This window comes from Neoarius graeffei, chromosome 20, assembly GCF_027579695.1.
Source record: "Neoarius graeffei isolate fNeoGra1 chromosome 20, fNeoGra1.pri, whole genome shotgun sequence".
Lineage (NCBI taxonomy): Eukaryota > Metazoa > Chordata > Actinopteri > Siluriformes > Ariidae > Neoarius > Neoarius graeffei.
The window spans coordinates 12,675,596-12,703,403 of NC_083588.1; the positions used below are offsets into that span (position 1 = coordinate 12,675,596).

Consider the following 27,808-nt stretch of genomic DNA (forward strand, 5'->3'; position numbering starts at 1 on the left):
ATTGAGCAATAGGACCAATGTACTTCACAAAACACATGCATCTCACCTTGCCTCAATGCTTTGATGCTGGATGACCCAACGAGGCGGCACAGTGGTGTCGTGGCTAGCGCTGTTGCCTCACAGCAAGAAGGTTCTGGGTTTGAGCCCAGTGGCCGACGGGGGCCTTTCTGTGTGGAGTTTGTATGTTCTCCCCGTGTCTGTATGGGTTTCCTCCGGGTGCTCCGGTTTCCCCCACAGTCCAAAGACATGCAGGTTAGGCTAATTGGTGGCTCTAAATTGACCATAGGTGTGAATGTGGGTGTGAATGATTGCTTGTCTCTATGTGTCAGCCCTGTGATGATCTGACGACTTGTCCAGGGTGTACCCCACCTCTTGCCCATAGTCAGCTGGAATAGGCTCCAGCTTGCCTGCGACCCTGTAGAACAGGATAAGCGGTTACAGATAATGGATGGATGTTCCAACAACCAAGTCACCTTGAACTTGTCATAGCGAATATTTTTTTCTTCAGAGTTTTCTTTTTTCGTGATCGCCAGAGCATGTTTGGTTTTTACAGATACTGGCACAATTTGTTGTAATATGTGACCTCATTGCTGACTGACAAGAACAATAATGAGAACCAGTGAAAGGGCGCGATAGAGCGATACAATTTAGATTCAACATCATTATGCCATTTCTTTGGCTCTCGGCTTCAATTAATATGACTATTTGACACAGTATGCTTGAATTTCTTGTGCCGAAAATAGCTGAAGTAAGGTCAGAAGAGCGAATCCAACAGCATTCATGGATTTATTTTGTAACATGGTAGTTTTTAGAACTAAAATCAGTAGGTGGTATTCACCTGTCAAAATCGGTAGACTACCACGTGAATTGGTAGGGTTGGCAAGTATGCCAGTCAAACCAATCTGAAAACACCCTAAACCCCTTGAAAACCAAATAAAACACAAACTAGCATTATAGTAAGCAAGTTAAAACACAGACTAGCATTACAGCAAACAGGCAGAAACACAAACTACCTGTACCATTCTAGTAAATAAACTAAAATACAAACTAGAATTATAGTAAACGAAAAGCAAATTACAAATTTGCATTGTAGCAAACAGACAAAAACACAAACTAGCATTATTGTAAGCAAACAAAAACACGAACTGGCATAAAAGTAAACAGGTTAAGACATAAATTCGCATTATCGTAAGCAGACGAAAACCAACTGCCATTATAGTAAATGAGCTAAAACACAAAAGTACACATGTAAGACAAGCTAGCATTATAGTAAACAGGTTAAGACACAAACTGGAACAGATGATGATGTTAAAATGAGCGATTTGGAATTGTCAGTTCAGAGATGGACGAAGGCAATAAAGCCAAGGAGATCTTCCAAATCCTTTATCGAATTTACATTTTTTGAATCTCAAAAAAAGTCAGTTTGAACCACAACCAAAAAAGCTGTTCATCATGAATGACAACCACACACATGGCATGTTTCCATCCTTGGGATTTTATCAGAAGATTGTTTTACCAGAAACTACACACAGTTGCAAAGGGGAAGGATGCACAAGGCATGTCAAGAATGCAAAAAAAAAAAAAAACCTCACATTATTTAATTATCATACAGCAGGACTGCAAACATTTACAAAAATGCATATACAGTATGTACAAAAGGTGTAACTGTTCAGCTCACATTTTTTTTTTTACATGATACCTATAGTTTTGCCCCAGTTAATCTCTGTTGAGTTTGTGTCACGTGAATTAATTTATCACATGCCTCTCCTAATACTAACCCCATTTCCAGAAAAGTTGGGATATTTTCCATAATGCAATAAAAACATTAATTCATGTGAACTTTATTTAACTGACAAAAGTACACAGAAAAGATTTTCAATAGTTTCCCGACCAACTTAATTGTATTTTGAAAGGTAAACAAAGTTAGAATTTGATGTCTGCAACACACTCAAATAAAGTTGGGACAGAGGCATTATTACCATTATATTACATCACCTTTCCTTTTAACAACACTTTATAATCATATGGGAACTGAGGATACTAATTGCTGCAGTTTGGCAATTGGAATTTTTTTCCATTCTTACTCGATACAAGATTTCAGCTTGCTCAACAGTCCATGGTCGCCACTGTCTGATTCTCCTCTTTGTGATGTGCCATACATTCTCAGTAGTAGACAGATCTGGACTGGCAGCTAGCCAGTCAAGCACACGCACTCTGTGTCTACGAAGCCATGCTATTGGAGCCCATGCAGAATGAGGCCTGGTATTGTCCTGCATAAGCATGGACTTGTATGTATCTCTAAAATTCCAGTATATGCCCCAATATATCAGTGGTACCTTTACACACTTGCAACTCACCTATGCTGTGGGTCCTGATGCACCTCCATACCATCACTGGTTTTTTTCACCCATCACTGCTTTTTTTCCACCCATCAGTGGTCCTGATGCTGTTTTTTTGTACCTTTCTCTGATAACAAATTGGATGGTTGTATTCACCTTTGGCACTGACAATTTGGCGTCCGGTTTTCCTGAAAACAAGTTGAAATGTGGACTCATCTGAATTCCCTAGTATGTACTGGAGATTTTGAAAGAACTAAAATCTTGCATTGAGAAATGTTCTTTATGAATTAACGAACAATTTTCTCTCGAATTTTGGCACAAAGGAGTGAGCCACGACCCATCCTCACTTGCAAAGATTGAGCCTTTGGTGCATGCTCCTTTTATACCAATTAATCTGCTTATTGTGGAATTTTCCAAAATGGTGTTACTTGAATGTCCTATAAACATCTCATCTCATTATCTCTAGACGCTTTATCCTGTTCTATAGGGTCGCAGGCAAGCTGGAGCCTATCCCAGCTGACTACGGGCGAGAGGCGGGGTACACCCTGGACAAGTCGCCAGGTCATCACAGGGCTGACACATAGACACAGACAACCATTCACACTCACATTCACACCTACGGTCAATTTAGAGTCACCAGTTAACCTAACCTGCATGTCTTTGGACTGTGGGGGAAACCGGAGCACCTGGAGGAAACCCATGCGGACACGGGGAGAACATGCAAACTCCGCACAGAAAGGCCCTCGCCGGCCACGGGGCTCGAACCCGGACCTTCTTGCTGTGAGGTGACAGCGCTAACCACTACACCACCATGCTGCCCTCCTATAAACATATTCATCTTATTTTGTGTCTGTCCCAGCTTGAGTGTTGCAGGCATCAAATTCTAACTTTGTTTATATTTACAAAATACAGTTAAGTTGGTCAGGAAAACTAATGAAATATTTTGCTTGTACTTTTGTCAGTTAAATAAAGGATTGTGTGAATTAACAAACCACAGACTTTTGTTTTTATTGCATTTTGGAAAACGTCCCAAATTTTCTGGAAAATTTCTGGGGTTAGTATTTAATAAGGAAGATAATGTGACAATAATGTATTTTTCTTAAACCTGGATTCTCTCAAGGCAGAACCGTTTTAAGTTTAAATCATTAAATATATCAAACTTAATCTCATTAGCTCTAGCTGCTTTATCCTGTTCTACAGGGTCGCAGGCAAGCTGGAGCCTATCCCAGCTGACTACGGGCGAAAGGCGGGGTACACCCTGGACAAGTCACCAGGTCATCACAGGGCTGACACATAGACACAGACAACCATTCACACTCACACCTACGGTCAATTTAGAGTCACCAGTTAACCTAACCTGCATGTCTTTGGACTGTGGGGGAAACCGGAGCACCCGGAGGAAACCCACGCGGACAACATGCAAACTCCACACAGAAAGGCCCTCGCCGGCCACAGGGCTCGAACCCGGACCTTCTTGCTGTGAGGCGACAGCACTAACCACTACACCACCGTGACGCCCACATCAAACTTAATCTTCAAATTATTTAAAAACTTTTAGAAGGCTGTCAAATGTTGAGATTTATTCAGAAAATGCTTTGAAGTACATGTTTTTCGTTACAAACAAGAGGGAAGGAAGTATTGGGCACAACATCAGCAGATTATGGAGGAGACAAGAACCGAGTGTCATTCTAAAACGTATAATTCTAAAAAGTATTTGCGACTCAAATAAATCAGCATGCGACATTGTTTCCAAAAGATATGAAATATACTTTGTTGGAGGACCAAAATGTATGTCCTATTATAGACAGTATTAGGGATGTAAATAAATGCAAATGCATTATTTGGATTGAACGGATAATTAAATAAAGGGATGCAAATGCATGCGTGAATAGGAGGTGCATTATTTGTTTGTTTGTTTTTTCGACTATTCACACATCTCTCGTTGATTTCAATTATGAACTTGAGTGATGTATCTGAAAATAAGGAACTCTCAGCTGAGGCAGAATTCACACACCATCACATGCCTCAGAGGTTTTTCTTTATTATATATATATATATATATATATATATATATATATATATATATATATATATATATATATATATATACAGTGGTGCTTGAAAGTTTGTGAACCCTTTAGAATTTTCTATATTTCTGCATAAATATGACCTAAAACATCATCAGATTTTCACACAATTCCTAAAAGTAGATAAAGAGAACCCAGTTAAACAAATGAGACAAAAATATTACACTTGGTCATTTATTTATTGAGGAAAATGATCCAATATTACATATCTGTGAGTGGCAAAAGTATGTGAACCTTTGCTTTCATTATCTGGTGTGAGCCCCTCGTGCAGCAATAACTGCAACTAAATGTTTCCGGTAACTGTTGATCAGTCCTGCACACCGGCTTGGAGGAATTTTAGCCCGTTCCTCCGTACAGAACAGCTTCAACTCTGGGATGTTGGTGGGTTTCCTCACATGAACTGCTCGCTTCAGGTCCTTCTACAACATTTCAATTGGATTAAGGTCAGGACTTTGACTTGGCCACTCCAAAACATTCACTTTATTCTTCTTTAACCATTCTTTGGTAGAACGACTTGTGTGCTTTGGGTTGTTGTCTTGCTGCATGGCCCACCTTCTCTTGAGAGTCAGTTCATGGACAGATGTCCTGACATTTTCCTTTAGAATTTGCTGGTATAATTCAGAATTCATTGTTCTATCAATGATGGCAAGCCATCCTGGCCCAGATGCAGCAAAACAGGCCCAAACCATGATACTACCACTACCATGTTTCACAGATGGGATAAGGTTCTTATGCTGGAATACAGTGTTTTCCTTTCTCCAAACATAACGCTTCTCATTTAAACCAAAAAGTTCTATTTTGGTCTCATCCATCCACAAAACATTTTTCCAATAGCCTTCTGGCTTGTCCACGTGATCTTTAGCAAACTGCAGATGAGCAGCAATGTTCTTTTTGGAGAGCAGTGGAGTTCTCCTTGCAACCCTGCCATGCAAACCATTGTTGTTCAGTGTTCTCCTGATGGTAGACTCAGGAACATTAACATTAGCCAATGTGAGAGAGGCCTTCAGTTGCTTAGAAGTTACCCTGGGGTCCTTTGTGACCTCGCCAACTATTACACACCTTGTTCTTGGAGTGATCTTTGTTGGTTGACCACTCCTGGGGAGGGTAACAATGGTCTTGAATTTCCTCCATTTGTACACAGTCTGTCTGACTGTGGATTGGTGGAGTCCAAACTCTTTAGAGATGGTTTTGTCACCTTTTCCAGCCTGATGAGCATCAGCAACACTTTTTCTGAGGTCCTCAGAAATCTCCTTTGTTCATGCTATGATACAGTTCCACAAATATGTGTTGTGAAGATCAGACTTTGATAGATCCCTGTTCTTTAAATAAAACAGGGTGCCCACTCACACCTGATTGTCATCCCATTGATTGAAAACACCTGACTCGAATTTCACCTTCAAATTAACTGCTAATCCTAGAGGTTCACATACTTTTGCCACTCACAGATATGTAATATTGGATCATTTTCCTCAATAAATAAATGACCAAGTGTAATATTTTTGTCTCATTTGTTTAACTGGGTTCTCTTTATCTACTTTTAGGACCTGTGTGAAAATCTGATGATGTTTTAGGTCATATTTATGCAGAAATATAGAAAATTCTAAAGGGTTCACAAACTTTCAAGCACCACTGTATATATATATATATATATATATATATATATATATATATATATATATATATATATATATACACACACACACACACACACACACACACACACACACATTTGTCTCAGTCTCTTGCACCTGGATCAGTTTGACTGTAATCAGGTCTGTTATTCACCTCTCTCTCTCTCTCTCTCTCTCTCTCTCTCCATTTATTGATACATTCATTTTGCTGGTGTTAAATTATGAGGCATCATCAATATTCATGAATCCAACAATGCTCAGTACAATTACAGGACACGTAACTCATCCAGAATACTTTTACCATTATTCTTGCTTGTAATATATTTTAGAAAGATTTGTCACACAGGCTATAAACTGCAAATGCAGAGAATGTGGGTGCAAGATGAAATCATATGTGTCTCTTAACCATTATGTAGTTCTGGATGAAAATCTCAATCTAAACAAGTTATTGGAAGAAAACCTCGGCTCTGATGACATCTCCCCCTGGCCCCCACATGAAACCCCACGCCAAATTTTCCTAAGTAGAATTGGTTGCCATGGAAATACAGAAAAAATTAAAACCACAGAAATCCCAAAATGTCAAAAGGCATGACGACTCCAGGCACTTAACTTAACTGTCAGGTTTTGTGAAAAAATTCCTAATAGTTTTTGAGTTATACTCCAGAAACTAAAATGTTTACAGACGGATAGACAGACAGACGGATGGACAGAGCGATAGCTATATACCCCTGCATTATATGCCGGGGGATAAAAACAGCTGCAAGAAAAACAGACTGACTGATGGATTTGTTGTGCTCATATATTTTCAGCTATTCTGAAGAGGACAGAGAGAAAGAGTTGGACACGGCTCCTCAAACTCCTCGGACAGTTAATATAAGTCACATGTTATTGCAAAAGGAAATTGATATCGATTGAATTACCTTTGCCAATCTTTATCTATATTCTACCACTTGAAAATGTTATGGCTGACTCCATTAAAGAAGATTATTGTAATTGATTGAATGGTGGACCAGGGCCTGTTATCCGCTCACACAGTCTGAACTAGTAAAGGAAAATAGCATCAGTTCAATAGATCGTTCCATATTGCTGTTTTATGAACAACTTGACTGTATTCAAGAGCAACATGACCATGACTGCCCATCACCATCAAAAATTTTCAATTTGATTAGAGTCCGCTATTCCAAAACACAAACCTTCTTGTTTTCAAGCCGTTCTTTGCAGTTTTTGCCTCGCCCTTTGGTTCGTTGTCCATTGTTTGAGTCATGATTTTGGCACAGAATTCTGGCTGACTAGAACAGGCTGACTCTTTTCAAAATTTGCTTCTTTTTGGCTCCATCCATGTTGCCCTTGATGGCAACAATATTTCCAGGTCCTCCTGATGAAAAGTAAGAGAGCAAGATACTACTACCACCACCCTTAATGGCAGAAATGGTGTTGTCTGGGTGTTGAGCTGTATTTTGTGTGTTTTGTCTGGGCCAAACATTACACTTTGCTTTTAGACCAAACATTACCCACTCAATCAGTGTGAACTAATGAGGAAAAATAGCATCAATTCAATAGATTGGACCATATTGCTGTTTTATGGGCAACTTTACTGTATCCCCTGTGATGCTGGTGGTTGGTCAAGGTCATATTGCTGTACTAGCACAATGGGTGCAGAAAATGAGATCATGCTAATTACTGGTCCTGTGAATTTATGCAAGCTGACTGCCAGTACAGCACAGTTCTCCAGCTTCTTTTCAACTGGAAGTTGCGAAGAGTTTCATAACATTAACTGCAAAGCCAGTTTTACGAGTTTGTTACTCCTTCTCTTCCCCTCTTCCTCCTGATCCTTTTGATTGCCACAGCCAACATGGTGGGGGGAGATACACTTTGGCAGTCATCAATATATCTGGGCATAGCACCTAGCATGTGAAAAAAATTTTCACTGTCGCACCAAAGTCCATATTTTATGTCCATTCTGCTTTTGTTACTTGAACCAAGTTCTTCTTCTTCCGACTACTCCCATACATTCGGGCTCACCACAGCGGATCTGTTCTGCATGTTTAGCATACCGTAGGTTTTACACCGCCTGTCCTTCCTGACGCAATCCTCCCCAATCCATCTGGGTTTAGGACTGGCACTAAGGATGCACTGTCTTGTGCAACCCCATAGGCTGAGTATTTTACCTAACTGTGGGGGATACAGTTAAATAAAATATCAGGGAACCTGGAAGAAACCCACAGAGAACATGCAAAGTCCGCACAGAAAGGTCCCCATCAGCCGTGAGGTTTGAACCCAGAACCTTCTTGCTGTGAGGTGACAGTGCTAACCACTGCACCACCATGCTACCCTTCTGTGACTTGCATCAGGTTGTGAGGGAAAACGCAAGGAAGTTGAAGTCTTGACATAAGTTTCCAATGAAAAAGTCCGTGAAGGTGTTGGGTTGTTGTTGGTTTTTGCATTGTGACCATTAAGTTGATGGAGACTTAATTACTAATATATAATCTCTCATTCCCCCTCTCTCTCTCTTTCCTTTCAGGACAGTTATTCATGGATGCCATATTTGAGTTTCATCTCCATATTGGCCCTGATTGCTTCATTTTGCTCTGGCCCAGGTACATGCACACAACAAATATAACTTTTGGTGCTGAGCTGGGTTATTTTTATTTATTTATTTATTTATTTTTATTTATTTATTTTTTTTGGTGTGTGTTTTCATCTGGGGCTGGTGATTTTGAAAACAACCAGTCAGGCCTTGTTACATTCAGTAATATAGCACTTGCAATGTTGCATCTCAATTTGGAACACAGCCCTTCAGATATCAATTACTGTTTCATTTGTCGCACATTTGTTCTAACCGATCCTTTTAAGATTTGCAGTGGAGAACCGAAGTTGGATCAGCTCCCTGTGTGGGCTAAATGGGGTATTAAATTGCCTGCTAAATGATTTAGCGCTTCAACTATCAAATCATCTGTAAGCTTGATGCATATTTTTTTACAGAAGTTTCCTTCAGTTGGATTTTTAAAACCATACACAGGTTTTCTATAATTAAACTTTTCTTTGGATTGTTGTTTTGTGTATTTCCTCATGGGAACACATTGACTTCTCTAAATCACAAAGGCACTGAGTGGAAATTGGATTTTTGAGAAAATGTTTTGTTGGCTGACTACTGAGCAGTTTGTATGAAACCCCAGTCATCTGTGGGTCCAAGATAACCAATGTAAACAAGTATTTAATCATTTGGTAATACATAAAATGTAGCAGTACTGCAAATTTCATCATGGAAGAAACAATGTGACCTGGCGACTTGTCCAGGGTGTACCCCGCCTTTCGCCCGTAGTCAGCTGGGATAGGCTCCAGCTTGCCTGCGACCCTGTAGAATAGGATAAAGCGGCTAGAGATAATGAGATGAGATGAGAAGAAACAATGTGATGGCCAGTGGAAAAATTCCAATATAATATATTAGGTCAACCTAATATAAACCTAATATAAATCCAAGATTTTAGCATTATCACTACTTCTTCTTCTTCACATTATAAATTTTAAATCTGCGACCCCAAGCCTTGACCACCCTATATTTTTTGATTCCAGATTCATAATGTAGGACTGCTGTGATATTTGGACATTTTATTATGTCAGCATTTTACGTACGATACACTCACCGGCCACTTTATTAGCAAGACCTATCCACCTGCTGTTTGATGCAGTTCTCTAATCAGCCAATCCCTTGACAGCAACACAATGCATCAAATCATGCAGATACAAATCAAGAGCTTCAGTTAATCTTCACAATGTTCATACATCAGAATGTGAAAAACTGTGATCTCAAAATGTGACTTTTACTGTGGCATGGGTGTTGGTTTGAGCCAGATGGACTGGTTTGAGCATTTCAGAAACTGCTGATCTCCTGGTGAGAAAGAGTAGTGTGAAAAACAAAAAAAAAACCCATTGAGTGACAGTTTTGTGGGTGGAAACAAATGCCTTGCTGATAAGAGAGGTCAGAGGAAAATAGCCAGATTGGTTTGAGCTGTCAGAAGGGATATAGTAGCTCGTATTATCACTCTTCACAACCGTGATGAGCAGAAAAGCATCTCAGCATGCAACAGCAGGAGACCACATCGGGTTCCACTCCTGCCAGCCAAGAACAGGAATCTTAGAATCAACAACAAGTTCCTGTTAGTCACTGGTGAGTGTACTATATATGCAAGGTAAGTGACTAAAAACCAAAGAATATTCCTTGCACTTACCAACCAGTCTAGTGGGAAATTTTGTCTTGTTAGAGGAAACATATGCAGTCCAACCCTAAGCAGTGGAGGTTGGCTGGTGTGTGCATGCAGAAGCTGCAGCGGCATGAGCAGAATGTTCAATTTTGTCTGACTCAGCCATTCCAAAATGAAAACCTTCTTATTTTCAAGCTTTTCCTTTACAGTTTTTGTTCTGCTCAAACTTCACAGAGTTCTGGCTGACGAGAATAGGCTGACTCACCTCAAGAATTTACAAGTATTTGACTTGTAATTTTGTCTTGATGGCAACAAGATTTCTGGTTCCTCCTGCTGAAAAATAAGACCAGACCATGATGCGACCACCACCGTGAGTTGGCCTAGTGGTTAGCGTGTCTGCCTCTCGAATGGGAGATTGCAAGTTCTCCTTGCAGACGGATCATCACAAAGACCATCATAAAAATGGTACCTACTGTACTACCATCTGGCAAGGTATGCTGCAATACAGATGCGAATGGGCAGTCAAACTCTCGCGGTTACCAGAGGACTAGCCCCTGACTGTAACCATAGCTATGTAATAGGCGACAGCCCGAGGGCTACAGAGATAAGCGCCGCTTTATGTGCCACATGGTGTGGGAAGGACTTTAGAGACTCTAGATGATGCTACCACCACCATTCTTGATGGTAGGAATGGTGGTAACTGGGTCCTGAGCTGTATTTTGTCTGTTCAAAATATTCCACTTTTCGACGAAAATGCCTCAAAATCTTTTTCCAAATTCTCTCAGATTTTGCCACATACCTTTCAGCAAACTCCAGGTGTACCTTTATGTTAGCCTTTCTCAGAAGTGGCTTTCTCGGGGCCACTCTCCCATATTGGCTGTATCCGTGAAGAGCTCATCATATTGTTGATGTCTTTTGAGAACCTTCTCTATTTTTGTTGCTTGTCTTGTCATAACTTCAGTTCAAAGCTTTATAGGCAGTTCCTTGGTCCTTGTGACAGCAGGACTGATCTCTTCTGTCACTGTAGCTGTGAGACCTCTCAACATCAGTGATATTTATTCTGCAGCATACATTTTGACACAGTAATCACAAGCAGTTGAAAACTTTCTGGAGGCATTGTATACCCTGGAATTTTACTCATGATAAAGGTGTAGAGATGCTCATTGGCCAATGTTAGCAATTTATTTGGGATTAAAAACACAGCAACCAATGTATTGTTCTACATCAAAGTCAAGTCAAGTCAAAGTCCCTCTTACACCAGAATCTGGTCTTCCCAGGCAGTCTCCTGTCCCAGTACTTACCAACTCTAAGGTGTATGGGTGCAGCACCAATCTCCGTTTTGATAGCCCTCAGCCTATACAGCTAGGGTTACAGTGGGGGGCTAGTCCTCTACTAACCACGAGAGTTTGACTTCCCCACTCGCATCTATATTGCCACATGCTTTGCCAGATGGTAGTAGGTACCATTTTTATGATAGTCTTTGGTATGACCTGACTGCAAATAGAACTCAAGATCCCCCAGTCAAGAGGTGGACACATTAACCACTAGGCCAACTCGCGGTATTGTTCTACATGGAGTATTTTAAATGGTTTCAAGTGATATTTTAAGGGCTACATAAAGTGTGCTTGAAGCACTCTTGCAAACAGAGGAGTGTCTGTGTTCAACCTCATTGTGTGCTTCATCAGTACACAGCTCTTAACACAACTGATACTGCCAGTGTGAAACTATGTTTCTCTTATTAAAGCATGCATGAAAAAGCCAGAGTGCATTCTGAGTAGATTACCTGTGAATGGGCACTTCTGCAGTGCTTTCTGTTTGCAGGTAATTGCCCATGTTTCAACCGAATTACCTTAAATTAGGCACGAGACTAAAGAGGGAATTATGCACTAACTTCTGCACAAAACTGCTTACACAAAGATATCAGTTACACATAAAATATGGAGTTAAATACATCAACAGAGATGATGAAGGCATAACTGTTTATTTCTGAACTTTACAGTCTCAGTTGACTGTTTGTTCAGTGCTGCCCACTTGGATACTGTTGCGAAGTTTGATCCGCTTTTGTGCCCAGCATGTAAGCTATGTATATGGTCTTCAATGAAAAGGATATCATACTTACAATGTGAAATGATCACCAAACTTCAATAATAATCTTGTTTTAGATAGGCCAGGTTTTCGGCACTTTGGTCATTTGCTCTAAATGTAAGCAAATTGTAATTTGTAACATGTGCACAAATTTTGTGAAAACACACTATCATTTTGGGAAAATTGTTTTGATTATGGATCAAGAATATTTGGTAAGATCATACTGTGCAGCCCTGCAATGATCTGCCGACTTGTCCAGGGTGTACCCCGCCTCTTGCCCACAATCAGCTGGGATAGGCTCCAGCTTGCCTGCGACCCTGCACAGGATAAGCGGTTACGGATAATGGATGGATGGATGGATGGATGGACATTTTTCAAGGCACATGCAAATATGACAGCTATTCTGTTATTCAGTTTTGAACATGACAGGGTACTAAAGCGTAACGTCTCCAGAGAATAGTGGCAGTAGTTTCGATCAGGGAACCTTTTAACTGTTAACAAAAACAAACCTTAGTGATGCTTAATTTGACAACAGTTTCAATAATAATAAAATAATAAAATAATAACTGATTTCCATCTCTGTCACAATTAGAATTTTGCAGACCCCCTGGCTATGCTTCATGGACCCATTGGCATCCCCAGATTCCACTCTGAGAATCATTTTTTTATTTAGATCACTAGTTCTCAACCTTTTTGTCAACTGGGCCAAACATCAACAGTGGCTAAAGGCAAGCCATGGGAGCCACACATTATTTAATTTTATACATTATCTGTTTTCAGTAGAAATTTTATAACTATTTACAACTCACCCTTATCCCAAATGTGCACTGATTCATCTGGAGCTAAACTTAGAACTGCACCTATGTTTCCTGCATTAGTTTCATTGACATTTCCTTCCACAAGTCTGACAGCACACCTATCTAGCATAGTGACTCTTTGAAAACAAGCTGGGCACTTATTAACGAAGCAGCTCTGCTTCTTCATGTCTAATTCTGGGTGAAAATTCAAAAAAGATGCTTCCAAAGGGGCTTAGACAACTATTTTCAAGTTGAAGAAATCATTAAAAACATATATATGCGAATTTATTAAAACTGAGGTGAGTCATGGACCACAGGTCCAGATCAAGCCACGGCTGCTTCTTGATTATTTTCCCAGATCATTCAAGGAATAAAAATAAAGAGGGAAATGCCAATCTCTATCTTTTCCAATGAAAAAGAGAATGTGTCACCCTATGAAAGGTCAACGTGGCTATTCTTCAGTGATGTGATGCGGGTGTCAATTTTTGAGTGATATTATAAGTAAGAGAGGCCTGAAATGTTCAGAATTTTTTTTCTGCCTTGTTACACGGATTTATCTGTCTAATTATACACCGCAAATATGTATGAATTAACCACATTATACTGGTCATAGTCATGGTAGATCTGGAGCTCAATATCAATCCGGGGACCCTGGAACTGTGAGACAGTAACATACCCCTTGTGCTACTGTGTCTCTGCGGTCATGTTAATTTTTAACTGAAAAAAAAATCAATGAAATTAAAATTGACTTATTAAATTTGGAAGGCTTGGGATTCTGAAACAGTTTGACTTCAGGCAATAACTGAGTGCATTTGCTGGTGTTTTTATCCAAACCAACTTTCGGTCGTGACAGGATACACCTGAGTAGTTGAGAGTTAAGGATCTTGCTCAAGGACCCAACAGTGGCAGCTTGGCAGTGCTGGGATTTGAACTCGCAGCATTCCAATCAGCAGCCCAAAGCCTTCGTCACGAAGCCACCAATTCCCATAATAAGTCACAAGTAATAACAGAGCAACAGTGTTCAACAAAATATGCATGTTACTGTATGTTCGTGTAGGGGTGGCACGGTGGTGTAGTGGTTAGCACTGTCGCTTCACAGCGAGAAGGTCCTGGGTTCAAGCCCAGCGGCCAACGGGGGCCTTTCTGTGTGGAGTTTGCATGTTCTCCCCATGTCTGCTTGGGTTTCCTCTGGGTGCTCCGGTTTCCTCCAAAGACATGCAGCTTAGGCTAATTGGTGGCTCTAAATTGACTGTAAGTGTGAATGGTTGTTTGTCTCTATGTGTCAGTCCTGCGATGATCTGCCGACTTGTCCAGGGTGTACCTCGCCTCTCACCCATAGTCAGCTGGGATAGGCTCCAGCTTGCCCATGACCCTGCACAGGATAAGCAGTTATGAATAATGGGTGGATGGATGTTTGTGTAGCCCGAAGAATGCATGTGTGTTGAGGTTTCCAGCATTATATATATTCTCAGCTAACAGTTGATGGAGAACTTTGATAGCAACAGGCTGAGAAACTCTGCCCAGACTTTTCTATCCCAAGCCACAGATTCCAGCAAATTTGGAAGCACACAATTGTATAGAATTTCCCTTCACTGGAATGAAGGGGCCCAAACATGTTCCAGCATGACAATCCCCTGTGCACAAAGCAAGATCCACAATTTGCCAAGGCTGGTGTGGAAGAGCTCAAGTGGCTTGCACATAGCCATGACTTAAAACCCAGTATACACCTTTGTGATGAACTGGAATGGCAACTGTGCTCCAAGCCTCCTCACCTGACATCGGTGCCTGACCTCACTAATGCTCTGAATGGGTTGTTACATTGATTTACTGAATGGGCAAATCCCCACAGCCACACTCCAAAACCTAGAGGGAATCCTACCCAGAAGAGTGGAGCTTATAATAACAGCAAAGCGGGGACTAAATCTGAAATGGAGTGTTCATATGGGTGTCATAAGCCCTTTTTACACAGATATTCCATAATATTGGTGGAAAGAAGGCACCTCAATATTCCAGCTTTAGTGATTTACACTGAACCAAATAAAGCTGGCAGGAAGCCGTGCCTCTGTGTGTTTTTACATTGCAAGACGGCATTCCACAACCAGAGGGGTGGCGTATCTAAACGTCAGAAATACGTATACCCCGATCATATTGACGTTGCTTTCAAAACAACGGTGGTTGAACTGAGTGTTGAGGTGCTTTTATGAGCCATCACATTTATACCACTCTTCAAACACAAGCAAATATGCATAAGCATTATATGCAACGTCATTCCTTCCTTTAAATAATTCATGTTGAAGCAAAGTAACAGCCTCAGGAGAAAAATAAAATATGCTTGTATCCTTTAGCCAAATCAGCTGTTCAGGAAAAAGAAAAAAGTCTGTGAAAAAAAAACTGTGCTTGCACATGGGGGGGGGGGGGGGGGGGGGAGGGGATGAAGAGAAGCAAGAAGCAATTTCAGGCAGAAAGGCACGCGGACCTTAGGTGCCGTAGATGGAGACGTTTGAATTCTCGCTGCTCTTGGAAAGAAGAATGTCAATGTTCTGTCATTCCAGCTGTCCTTTTTACACAGACGTGAATTCCAGCTCTGGTACTACCAATCGTTCCGGCTCAGAGGCGGAATGTCATGGACCCTCCGTTCCACATTTGAACATTTTATACAGAATGTGAGGTGGAATAAAGGTGGAAGAATTCCTCCTTGAACAGGCTGCATAAAAGGGGCTCTAATCAGATGTCTACAAACATTTGGCATCTAGTGTCATCTCTCCAGAAGGTCCTGGGTCTGTCCTGGGGTCTCCATATCGTGGAATGTGCTGAAATATCTCTCTCTCTCCCCCCCGCCATCTGTCCCTCTGAGTTACATGTTGATCCTGGGATTGAGATGCTGGCCTCTTCTGCCCCTCGGACCTGCTTGATCCATCCTGGTGCCCTGTGTCTGGTCGCAGTTTTATCGCCCCACTCCTGTGAAGGACGGCCGCATGAGGACAGTTGAGGGTTATACCTGTTAAAACTGTTAATATTATAGTCATGCTGTCTGTTGTTGCCCAAATGAGGCTGGGTTCCCTTTTGAGTCTGGTTCCTCTCGAGGTTTCTTCCTCATGTCGTCTGAGGGAGTTTTTCCTTGCCACCATCGCCACAGGCTTGCTCATTGGGGATAGATTAGGGATAAAATTAGCTCATGTTTTAAGTCGTTCAAATTCTGTAAAGCTGCTTTGCGACAATGTTTATTGTTAAAAGCGCTGTACAAATAAATTTGATTTGATACAAGGGGCATCCTTGAAAGAGGCTGAAACTACCTCAACTGGCAACTCTTGGAGGAGGAGCGGCTCTGTTCAGAGTCTGTGTTTATTTGTCAAGCAAGAGTAGACCCAGCAACCCTGCAGAGGAACCTCATTTATGCTGCCCATACTCACAGCTTTATTCTATTAACTACTAACTGTTCTGTTGGTCACAGCTCATCACCATAGGTGAAGATAGAGACGGAGGTTGACCAGAGAGATCCATCTATTTTAAGTCACGGCTTTGTGCAAGCCACTCGAGCTCTTCCACACCAACCTTGGCAAATCATGGATCTTGCTTTGTGCACAGGGGATTTTCATGCTGGAACATGTTTGGGCCCCTTAGTTCCAGGGAAGGTAAATTCTTTACAACTGTGTGCTTCCAAATTTGCTGGAATCTGTAGCTTGGGATAGAGAAGTTCTCAGCCTGCTGCTATCAAGGTTCTCCATCAACTGTTAGCTGAGCATATGATGCTGGAAAGCTCAACACACGTGCATTTTTTGAGATACACAAAACTACATGAACATCCATCCATCCATTATCTGTAACTGCTTATCCTGTGCAGGGTCACGGGTAAGCTGGAGCCTATCCCAGCTGATTATGGGTGAGAGGCAGGGTACACCCTGGACAAGTTGCCAGGTCATCACAGGGCTGACACATAGAGACAAACAACCATTCGCACTCACATTCACACCTACGGTCAATTTAGAGCCACCAATTAACCTAACCTGCATGTCTTGAGACTGTGGAGGGAAACCGGAGCACCCGGAGGAAACCCACACAGACATGGGGAGAACATGCAAACTCCACAGAGAAAGGCCCCCATCGATCACTGAGCTTGAACCCAGGACCTTCATGCTGTGAGGCGACAGTGCTAACCACTACACCACCATGCCGCCTGACCACATAGATCCATCTTCAAAATGAACTCCCTATTCACCAACACCACAGACCTGTATTTAAATTTTCTGAAGGTGCCTTCATTCCAAGGGCAAGGTCACGATCCTCACTATTCTTTTCCAGAAGAGAAATATAACCTCTAACTTGAGTTTCATCGTGTTGTATGTGACTGTCAGCCAAGAGAGAGACACAGTCACTGTCTTGGTTCTTGTTTTACCTTTTACTCGGATGACGTAGGACAAGAGCAGGAGAGCGCTCTCTCCCAATCTGTGGTTGCGGAGTCCTTCTAGCATGGAGACTCAAGTGTATAGAACTCAAACAAACAAGTGTAAGATAGTGCTTAAGTTACAGCAGCAGCAGGTGTGCGGGTGTGTGTGTGGGGGCCCATAAGATGTGTGTGTGCTATTGAAGTTAAGAGGATGACTCATACTGCAGTTTGCCTGAGACCTAAATCCCTCCCTCTCTCTGTCTCCCTTGCTCTTTCTCCATCTCTTTCCCTCTGTCACCCTTTCGATCTCTGTATCTATCTCTCTTTCCTTCTCTCTCTCATTCTCGTCTTCTCTTACTTTGCTCGCTCTCCCTGTCTCTCCTCCTTTTCTCTATCTCTCTAGCTGTCTATCTATTTTTACTTTCTCCCTTCTCTCACAGCATCTCCTACTTTTCTCTCACTTTATTCTTCTCTCTCTCTCTCTCAGTTCAATTCATTTAAATCCCCCTCTTCCTCTTCTGTCTCTCGCTTCCGACTTTTATCTCTCTACCTCTCCCTTTCCTTCTCTCTATTCTTCTTTTAGTACTCACTCACACTTCTCCTTTTCGCCCTCCTTCTGTCTCCCTCATCATCATCTCTCTCTCTCGCTCGCTCGCTCTTGTTTTATTCATCTGGATTGTCTCATCATCCTTTATTCTTTTCCTCTCTACCACCCCTCACATTCTCCATCCATATTTCTCTCTCTCAATCTTTGTATTCTTTTCTCCATCCCTCACTTAATATCTGACCACTTGTTGTCCAGGCACTAATTTACCCTCCTGCAATTTAACACAACTATTGCACTTATTCCTACACACACACACACACACACACATTAATTTGTGCTCGTCACACTCATATACACCTTTAATTATCTCAGTGCAGAACTTTCCTCAACTAAAATCCCAGTCAATCCCACAAATCTCTCTCTCTCACACACACACACACACACACACACACACCACAACATTGTGTCAGTGTGTGTTTAGCACATTTAGTTCATGCAGCATAAAAGTTCCTTACAGCAAGGTTCACCCAGACTGCTACACTCATTAGACACACACCCTCTGGCTGTTTTCACCTTATTAGATATATATGTGTGTGTGTGTGTGTTAATTAAGCCTATAAAACTTTCTCCTTCGATTCAGACACTTTTTCTATCTTTGCATCAACAAAACTTTGAAAGATGACCAACAAAACTCTAGTGAACCGGATACACAATACAATGACGCATGATACCATATGACCAGGGGGTACAGAATCTCAGTCGCTGCCATGCTGTTCCACACTAAATTTTTTAACAGCGACAGCACATCATCTGGATATTATTCTTTCAGTATTTCTAGCCGAGTTTCCATGTGAACAGTCTACTCACACTAAACATACACACACTGGCCACTTTCATCGGAACTTGTTCTTGATTCTAAGGCCATGTACACACGTAGCCGGGTATTTTTTAAACCGAACATTTTCCCCCCCTCCGTTTATAAAAATGTTTTATCCACACCACCTCGTCTTCAAAAAAAATCCCTTCCACACATAACCGAACATCTGCGTTTTCAATCACATTCATAAGCATTCCAAACCTGTAGATGGCATTATTTCCCCAAACCCTACCCCTTAATCACATCAGAATAGCACCTGCACAATAGTGATGGGAATTTCGGCTCTTTTTCGGGAGCTGGCTCTTTTGGCTCTTCTTACTATAAGGAGCCGGCTCTTTCGGCTCCCAAACGGCTCCTGAGATTTTATTTTTGATTTAATTGCTGCAATTAACTAGTTAATTAATTACATTATTATTTATATTTTATCAATAGGATGTTTTCCATTTTATTTTTTAGTTTTTGTAGCCATTGTAAAGCTTTGTAAAGTATAGCAGTGTAACAATGTTCTAGCTATAGAAATAAAACTTACTTACCAATTAATAAATTATTTTCTCACAAACATAATGCAAAACTGTGTTATATTACCATTATAAAATACACAGAAGACATCAACTGTTTATCCTTTATGGCTTTATTTCACATTCGACCTTGAACAAAATGCTGCAAAATAAATTAAGTATAAATCAGGCCTAAGAAACTATGAAGCAAAGTTGGAAATTATTTTAACAAACACAGAACAATGTGCAACAAAATATGTGGCACCTTGAGCGCATGTAAAAAGAGAAAAAAGTGCCGCACTCTGCTCCACCAGTAATGAGAAGCCGCTGGAACAGCAAATATGCTCCTTAATCCTTAATCTGGCCATGCCAAGGCGGTTGCCGACCGAACCTGTCAATTTATGAGCGACAATTTATATCATGAGCTTTAGGAATTCACGGCAACAAAACAATGATCATGGTTGTCAGACAATCATCCTTCAGCTGAGCTGAACTCTCTCTCTCTCTCTCTCTCTCTCTGAGGCACCTAAGGACAAAAAACTAATTCGGCTCCCCAACTCGGCTCCCACTGAAGAGCCGGCTCCCGTCGTTCACTTCAAAGAGCCGGCTCTTTGAACCGGATCGTTCGCGACCGACACATCACTACTGCACAATAATTAACGCTTTCAAGGCACTACTCCGATCCATTACTCTTTGTCCATGCTTAATCTGGCTTCTGCAGTAAACAAAGGTCGCACGCTGTAGCGTAGTTTGGGGGGGGCATCGGCGCCAAAAACCCAGGGCCTCACCACTAGGGGGGGCCCCTGCCAATCACCGGGCATGCTGGTCAAACTTTATTTACACTATTGCCGCTTTTCCACTACAAACGCGGCTGAGTTGGGCTGAGCCGTGCCGTGCTGAGTCGGGCTGAGCGGGGCTGTTGGAGTTGCATTTCGACTACAACCGCGCTGAACCGTGCTGGCTGGAAGTGGGTGGACACATTGGGTGGAGTTAGCGAAAGTGGGTGGACGTCAGGTGATGTCGTTAAGTGGCGCAAACAGTGACATCAGTGAGCTTTTAAGCGGTAGTCTCACGACCCGGATAGTAAACAATAAACATGGAGGACATGGAGTCGTTAGTGTTGCTGGTCTTGGTGCTGTGGCTTGTTGTCACCGACAACGCGGACAGATACTGGCAAGAGCGTATAGATGAGGCGAGGCGCATAAGGCTTCAGAAATTCTCGTAATTCGTAATTCTTCTTCTTCCGGGTTTGCGGTGTTTACAGATCCCAGCGTGCTCGCGGGGCGTGTGTGGGCATGTGAGGACACTCCTCCTCACCAATCAGTGCACAGGGGAGTGTCTGCTCACCCCCCCAGCCTCACTCGGCACGGTTTGGCTCGCTTCAGCCCCACTCCAAAACCGTGCGAGTTTTAGGGGCTAAGCAGGGCTGAAGCGAGCTGAGTCGTGCTGGTTTTTGGTAGTCGAAACGCGAGCCGTGTCGGGCTGAAGTGAGCTGAAGCGAGCTGAAGTGAGCTGAAAAAGGGTAGTGGAAAAGGGCCAAAAGTGCCTGCGCCGGTGGCGTCTACACATAACGTGGAATATGGTTATATAATTATTCTATTTTCTGTGACGAGACAGCTTATATCAAGGTAAGACACACTAGGCCTACTGGCACTGACATAGGCTTATGGCTTGTTTATGCGTACCCTCCAGATTCTGAAGTTGCCCCTGAGCAGTGGTCCATGCTGCTCAGGATTCTAATGTTATGGTTACTCAAACAAAGAATTAATCTGCTAGCTGAGTTGTGGTGTGGTGATGGTACGGTTTTCTTAGCAGTGTTAAAACAAGTATGAGGCGGTTTAAATCCGGTGCACATAAAAGGAGAGAAAGATTAGAGGAGCAACAGAGGAGAGATGCTGTGACTTCTAGCTGTGCTCCACTGACGAGATATTTTCGCCAGGCTACGGTTGATGCTACACCTGAGGTGAACGAGACAGGCGGATGTGCTGGTACTAGCACTGTGGAAAATGATATTTTGCCACTGGTTTGTACTTGTTTGCAATGCGCAGTTCCAGTGCGCTACGCAGTGCTGCAGAGTTCGAATGATATAATCACCCAGAGCGAGCTGTATGATTTATAATTGATGTGAAATAAAATTAAAGCCTGTTAGTTTGCACTTATTGTCATGCGTGAGTCTGTTGCTGAAGATTATGGTCGCATTTTCGAAATTGTAAAAATGCCTTTATCGCCGGTATTTTATTAGGCTATAGCCTAAGATATGGGTAGGGGGGCCTCTGAAACATCTACCGCCCCCCCTGTCACAATACCCAAGCTACGCCCCTGGTCGCACGTTTGACGTCAGGGCAGATTTGTTGTCATTTTTTTGGCGCAGATTGTGACGTTCTAAAACGCAAAACTCCGGTTATCTCTGTCTACACAAAAGGCATACACAGAGTTTTCAAAAATCTTCACTTTGCCCGGAGTTTTTTAAAATATTCGGTTTTGATGTGTTTTCATGTGGATGACAGGCCAAAACATAGAAAAATATCTTCGATTTAGCAGATACTCGGCTACGTGCGGACGGGGTCTGAGATTCCTGTTCTAGGCTGCAGGAGTGGAGCCCAAGGTGGTCTTCTGCTGTTGCATGCCGAGATGCTTTTCTGCTCACCATGGTTGTAAAGAGTTGCTATGAGTTACTATATCCTTCTGGACAGCTCGGACCAAACTGGCCATTTTCCTCTGACCTCTCTAATCAACAAGGCATTTCTCAATGTTTTTTTTTGTTTTTCGCACCCTTCTGTGTAACCTCGAGAGACTGCTGTGTGTGAAAACTCCAGGAGATCAGCAGTTTCTGAAATACTCAAACCAGTCCATCTGGCTCAAAGCGAACACCCATGCCACAGTGAAAGAAAGTCACACTTTGAGATCACAATTTTTCCTGTTCTGATGTTTGAAGTGAACATTAACTGAAGCTCTTGATTTGTATCTGCATGATTTGATGCATTGTGCTGCTGTCAAGGGATCGGTGATGAGATAACTGCATTAAACAGCAGGTGGATGGGTGTTCCGAATAAAGTGGCCGGTGAGTGGCGTGTACATGATTTTAGATGTAGCCTGATATCCAGTGTGTACAATGCTGGTAAACTGAGCTTAAATGGCTTTGTTAAATTGCCCTTTGCTAACGGCTGATTAAGAGACACTTTTCACATTTTGTGTGTGCGCGCGTGTGTATGTGTGCGTGCCCAGATGCTTCAAATATTCATTCTCAGGTGGAAAACTAGGGATTAGTCTGGACTGCAGGACAGATATGCGTGTTTGTGGGTGGGGGTGGGGGGCACTGGGGACTAATTACTGAGAATACCTCAATGAATATTAATAATAATTCTCATCCCTATTAGTGGAAGTGACATTTTACTCTTTCTCTCTCTGTCTCTTTCTTCCTGCCTTTCCCTCTCTCACAGGTGGTATTCCCTTCATTCTGACCAGTGAATTGTTTGAGCAGACGTATCGTCCTGCTGCATTTCTGGTCGCTGGAATTGTGAACTGGCTGGCAAACTTTATCGTGGGCCTTGTCTTTCCTTTCATACAGGTAGGAGTGTGTCTGTCTGTCTTTTGTCTGTTTAAACAATCCATCACCTTTACACTACTAGTGACCACTTGTGATCGCGAGTTGGCCTCGTGGTTAGTGCGTCTGCCTCTTGACCGGGAGATTGCAAGTTCTACTCGCGGTTGGGTCATACCAAAGACCATCATAAAAATGGTACCTACTACCGTCTGGCAAGGCACGCTGCAATACAGATGCAAGTAGGTAAGTCAAACTCTTGTGGTTACCAGAGGACCTTACCACATACCTGCCAACATTGCAGTAGCAAAATAAGGGAGATTTTTTTTTGGATATATATATAATGCACATATATACACACACACTGTATATAAAGTGAATACTCTGAACACAGTATTGATCCACATTCCAACATTTATTAAAAAATTAAGTAAGAGCAAAATAACATGGCACAATAACAAAATGACAATGACATCATAGGAAAAAACTTTAATTTTACATCCGCACTTATTGTAGGCTACTGATTATGCCCTTGATTGTATACATTGTATGTCTTCTGACAGTGTGTATTGTAAGTGTGCCTATTCTTTTGTAGAGGCATGTAGGTACAAGTAGGTGGCTGACTTAATAATAATAATAATAATTTCAACTTATATAGCGCCTTTCAAGAAACCCAAGGACGCTTTACAATTATAGGCAAAGAAAAAAAATAATAACAATAAAAAATAATAAATAAATAAATAAATAATAAAAAGCCCACCAAGTAGGAGTCAGGATGTAATTCCAGTGGTGTAGCAGCCACAGTCCCACCAAAAGGCGCATGAAAACGAGTCCCACATCTCCAGCACAGCCGCCGTGACACCGTCAGCCACATCGCTCAAACACCACGCCGTGGATCCACAAAGCAAGCACAGAAGCTCCGCCACACAGAGCGCTGGTGTGTCCCAAACCGCCTGCACAGCCGCCGTGACGCCACCGAGCAACATCGCTCGGAACATCACGCCAAGCATTAAAGCGCAGAGCACTGGACAACCACGATGTTAAATGAGCAGCGAGCTCACTGCGGTCCATAGCTGGGAGCGCAGGCATCACCCACAGTGATCCAAGGCCTAGAGGGAACCAACGCCCAAAACTGGGTCCGGAGCTACACCACAACCGGCGGACAAAACACTCAAACAAACATCAAACTACACAAACACACAGAAAAAAAAAATAAATAAATAAAATGAAAATTGAAAAAGAAAGAAAATAAAAATAAAATTAAAAAAAAAGCTCTGGACTTAGCCGCTTTTAGAACATTTTTAGAAGGGGCATACTTGTGAGCAGGTTTGGTGTAGTTTATCTTGCAGGACAAAAGAGAGCACAGAGTACTATTGCTCAAACTTGTTGTTTTTCCCGGTCCTGCGAGCTCGATGATCTGCGCAGAGATCAACTACGCAAGCTCAGGAAGATGTGTATGTGTGTTGCCAGAGATAGTTGAAATTGCAGGGTGTTTATCAGGGAAGACTGGATTACTTTTCGTACTGATCTCTGGCAACCGGAGACATAGGCGAAACGCGCTATTCACGTTTATAATATATTTTATTTGACGTTCAAAATAACGGGAGAATCACGGGAGACCTTTAAAATTACGGGAGAATTACGGGAGAAATGCCAATCCGGGAGGGGGCCGGGAGATTGTTCTGAAATACGGGAGACTCCGGGGAAATACGGGAGTGTTGGCAGGTATGCCTTACCAGCCCCCTACTGTAACCCTAGCTGTATAGGCAAGAGACCAAGGGCTATCAAAACAGAGATCGGCACCGCACCCGTATATCTGAAGCAGTGAACATACACACAAGTGAGCAATGAGCACACACATATATCCAGAGCAGTGGGCAGCTATGCTACAGCACCTGGGGAACAGTTGAGGGTTTGGTGCCTTGCTCAAGGGCACTTCAACCCAAGGCCACCCCATGTTAACCTAACCACATGTCGATGGACTGTGAGGGAAACCAGAGCACCCGGAGGAAACCCATGCAGACATGGGAAGAACATGCAAACTCAACACAGAAAGGCCCCCGTCAGCCACTGGGCTCAAACCCAGAACCTTCTTGCTGTGAGGCGACAGTGCTAATTATGTCTCTCTCTCTGGTCGTCAGCTGTTGCCAACTGAGCTCCAGCTTGCCCGCGACCCTGCACAGGATAAGCGGTTCCAGATAATGGATGGATGGGAAGCTGTATTAGGTCATTATCATCAGTATTATCCAATGTTTGATTTAAATTTCGATCAAGTTACAGTAACTGAGCTCAGCTTCACTTGCTATTCCTAACAAGCAAAGGTTTATGCTTGACCTGTCCTCCCAGTTTAATCCCTGGATATGCTACATAATGGAAATAGTGCAGACCAAAATCCTCCAAATTCTTGCTTGCACACTATACACTCAGATGAGCACAATAAAACAACTCAACAAACAACAAACTCATGTATCCTACTGGGGAAAGACCATCAGAGACTGCTGCCTTATATACACACACTTATACTTTCGGAGCATGAAGCTTAAAAAAAAAATCTGTGGAAACAAAAGAGCATTCAGAGTTTATTAACTCTGAGATCGACTCGTTTAAACACACACACACGATAAAAACTGTTTCCTTTTTTTTTTTCCAATTTACTCTCCTGATACAAAACCAAGGCATCTCCACTTGCATCCTCCACACTCACTCAGGATAAATTCTCTCTTATCTCTGTGTGTGTGTGTCCTCCTTATGGAGCTGTCAAAAAAACATAAAAAGGGATAATTTAGTGTTTCTTCACAAAATCTGTTTTTCTCTTTTTGCTGTCGTCTTTTTATCTCTCCCCGTCTCTCTCAATATCTGTCTGTCATCGTACTATGGTTGTTCGAGAATGGGCTTGTATTTGTACTCTATACATTGTTGTACTCTATTTGTTTTTACTGTGAATTTGGTGGGGGAGGGTGGGGGGATTGTTATAATCCTTATTGAAAGGAAATATGGTCTATACAGTGAAATCATCACTGGCATGATTGAAGAAAGCAGAGCAAAGAATCTGCACCTGCCTCATGTCCATACACAGAACTCCATATCCATATCCTCTCAAAATCATCCATGGTCCGAGATCTTTTCTTGCACTCTACGTTTTCTTAATCATGATTACCATCCATCATCTATACGGTACCGCTTATTTATCAGGGTCACGTGGGGAAACTGGAGCCAATCCCAGCTGGCTTTGGAAAAGAGGCAGGGTACTCCCAGAGCAGGTCGCCAATTGATCAATCACAGGGCTAACACAGACGAGAAACCACTTCCACTGACATCCACACCGATGGGCAATTTATGCCGCTTTTCCACTACCAACGCGGCTGAGTTGGGCTGAGCTGTGCCATGCTGAGTTGGGCTGAGTCGAGCTGAGCGGGGCTGTTGGAGTTGCATTTCGACTACAACCGCGCTGAACCGTGCTGGCTGGAAGTGGGTGGACACATTGGGTGGAGTTAGCGAAAGTGGGTGGACGTCAGGTGATGTTGTTAGGCGGCGCAAACAGTGACATCAGTGATCTTTTAAGCGGTAGTCTCACAACCCAGAGAGTAAACAATAAACATGGAGGACATGGAGTCGTTAGTGTTGCTGGTCTTGGTGCTGTGGCTTGTTGTCACTGACAACGCCAACAGATACTGGCAAGAGCGTATAGATGAGGCGAGGCGCATAAGGCTTCATCTCATCTCATTATCTCTAGCTGCTTTATCCTTCTACAGGGTCACAGGCAAGCTGGAGCCTATCCCAGCTGACTATGGGCGAAAGGCGGGGTACACCCTGGACAAGTCGCCAGGTCATCACAGGGCTGACACATAGACACAGACAACCATTCACACCTACGGTCAATTTAGAGTCACCAGTTAACCTAACCTGCATGTCTTTGGACTGTGGGGGAAACCGGAGCACCCGGAGGAAACCCACGCGGACACGGGGAGAACATGCAAACTCCGCACAGAAAGGCCCTCGCCGGCCCCGGGGCTCGAACCCAGGACCTTCTTGCTGTGAGGCGACAGCGCTAACCACTACACCACCGTGCCGCCCGCATAAGGCTTCATAATTCTCGTAATTCGTAATTCTCCTTCTTCCGGGTTTACGGTGTTTACAGATCCCAGCGTGCTCGCGGGGCGTGTGTGGGCGTGTTAGGACACTCCTCCTCACCAATCAGTGCACAGGGGAGTGTCTCCTCACGCCCCCAGCCCCACTCAGCTCGGTTTGGCTCGCTTCAGCCCTACTCCAAAACCATGCGAGTTTTGGGGGCTGAGCAGGGCTGAAGCGAGCTGAGTCGTGCTGTTCTTAGATAGTCGAAACGTGAGCCGTGTCGGGCTGAAGTGAGCTGAAGCGAGCTGAAGTGAGCTGAAAAAGGGTAGTGGAAAAGGGCCATTAGAGAAGCCAGTTGACCTAATCCGCATGTCTTTGGGCTGGGGGTGGAAACCAGAGTACCTGGAGGAAACCTGCACAGACAACATGCAAACTCCACACAGAAAGGCCCCAGGCAGCCATAAGGTTTGAACCCAGAGCTTTCTTGCCTTCTTGTGAGGCAACAGTGCTAACCACTGTGCTGCCCCATCTTTGTTTGACCAATTCTGCCAATAATCCTCGAGCTGACTGTCCATCATACAGAACTGCGCATAATGCCACATTCAAATGTTCAGCATGTATATTAGATTCCATTCTTCTGGCTTTCATTACTTTGGACAGAAAGGATAGAAGAATGGTAACACCAAGGATCAGGGCCGTGCAAAGACCTTTGGAGGGGCAGGGGCTCAACATTCAAAAAAGGGCACTTGG

General features: G+C 42.8%; 1 protein-coding gene across 4 annotated transcripts in view; it reads left to right on the plus strand.

The window, feature by feature from the left end:
* slc2a9l2 (solute carrier family 2 member 9, like 2) overlaps nt 1–27,808 on the plus strand; it is a 216,148-nt gene that overhangs the window by 162,839 nt on the left and 25,501 nt on the right. For all 4 annotated transcript variants that reach the window (XM_060901254.1, XM_060901255.1, XM_060901253.1 and 1 more), the window contains 2 exons: nt 8,579–8,654; nt 22,887–23,014. In XM_060901254.1, coding sequence (XP_060757237.1) covers nt 8,579–8,654; nt 22,887–23,014 — 204 coding nt within the window. The remainder of the gene's footprint in view (nt 1–8,578; nt 8,655–22,886; nt 23,015–27,808) is intronic.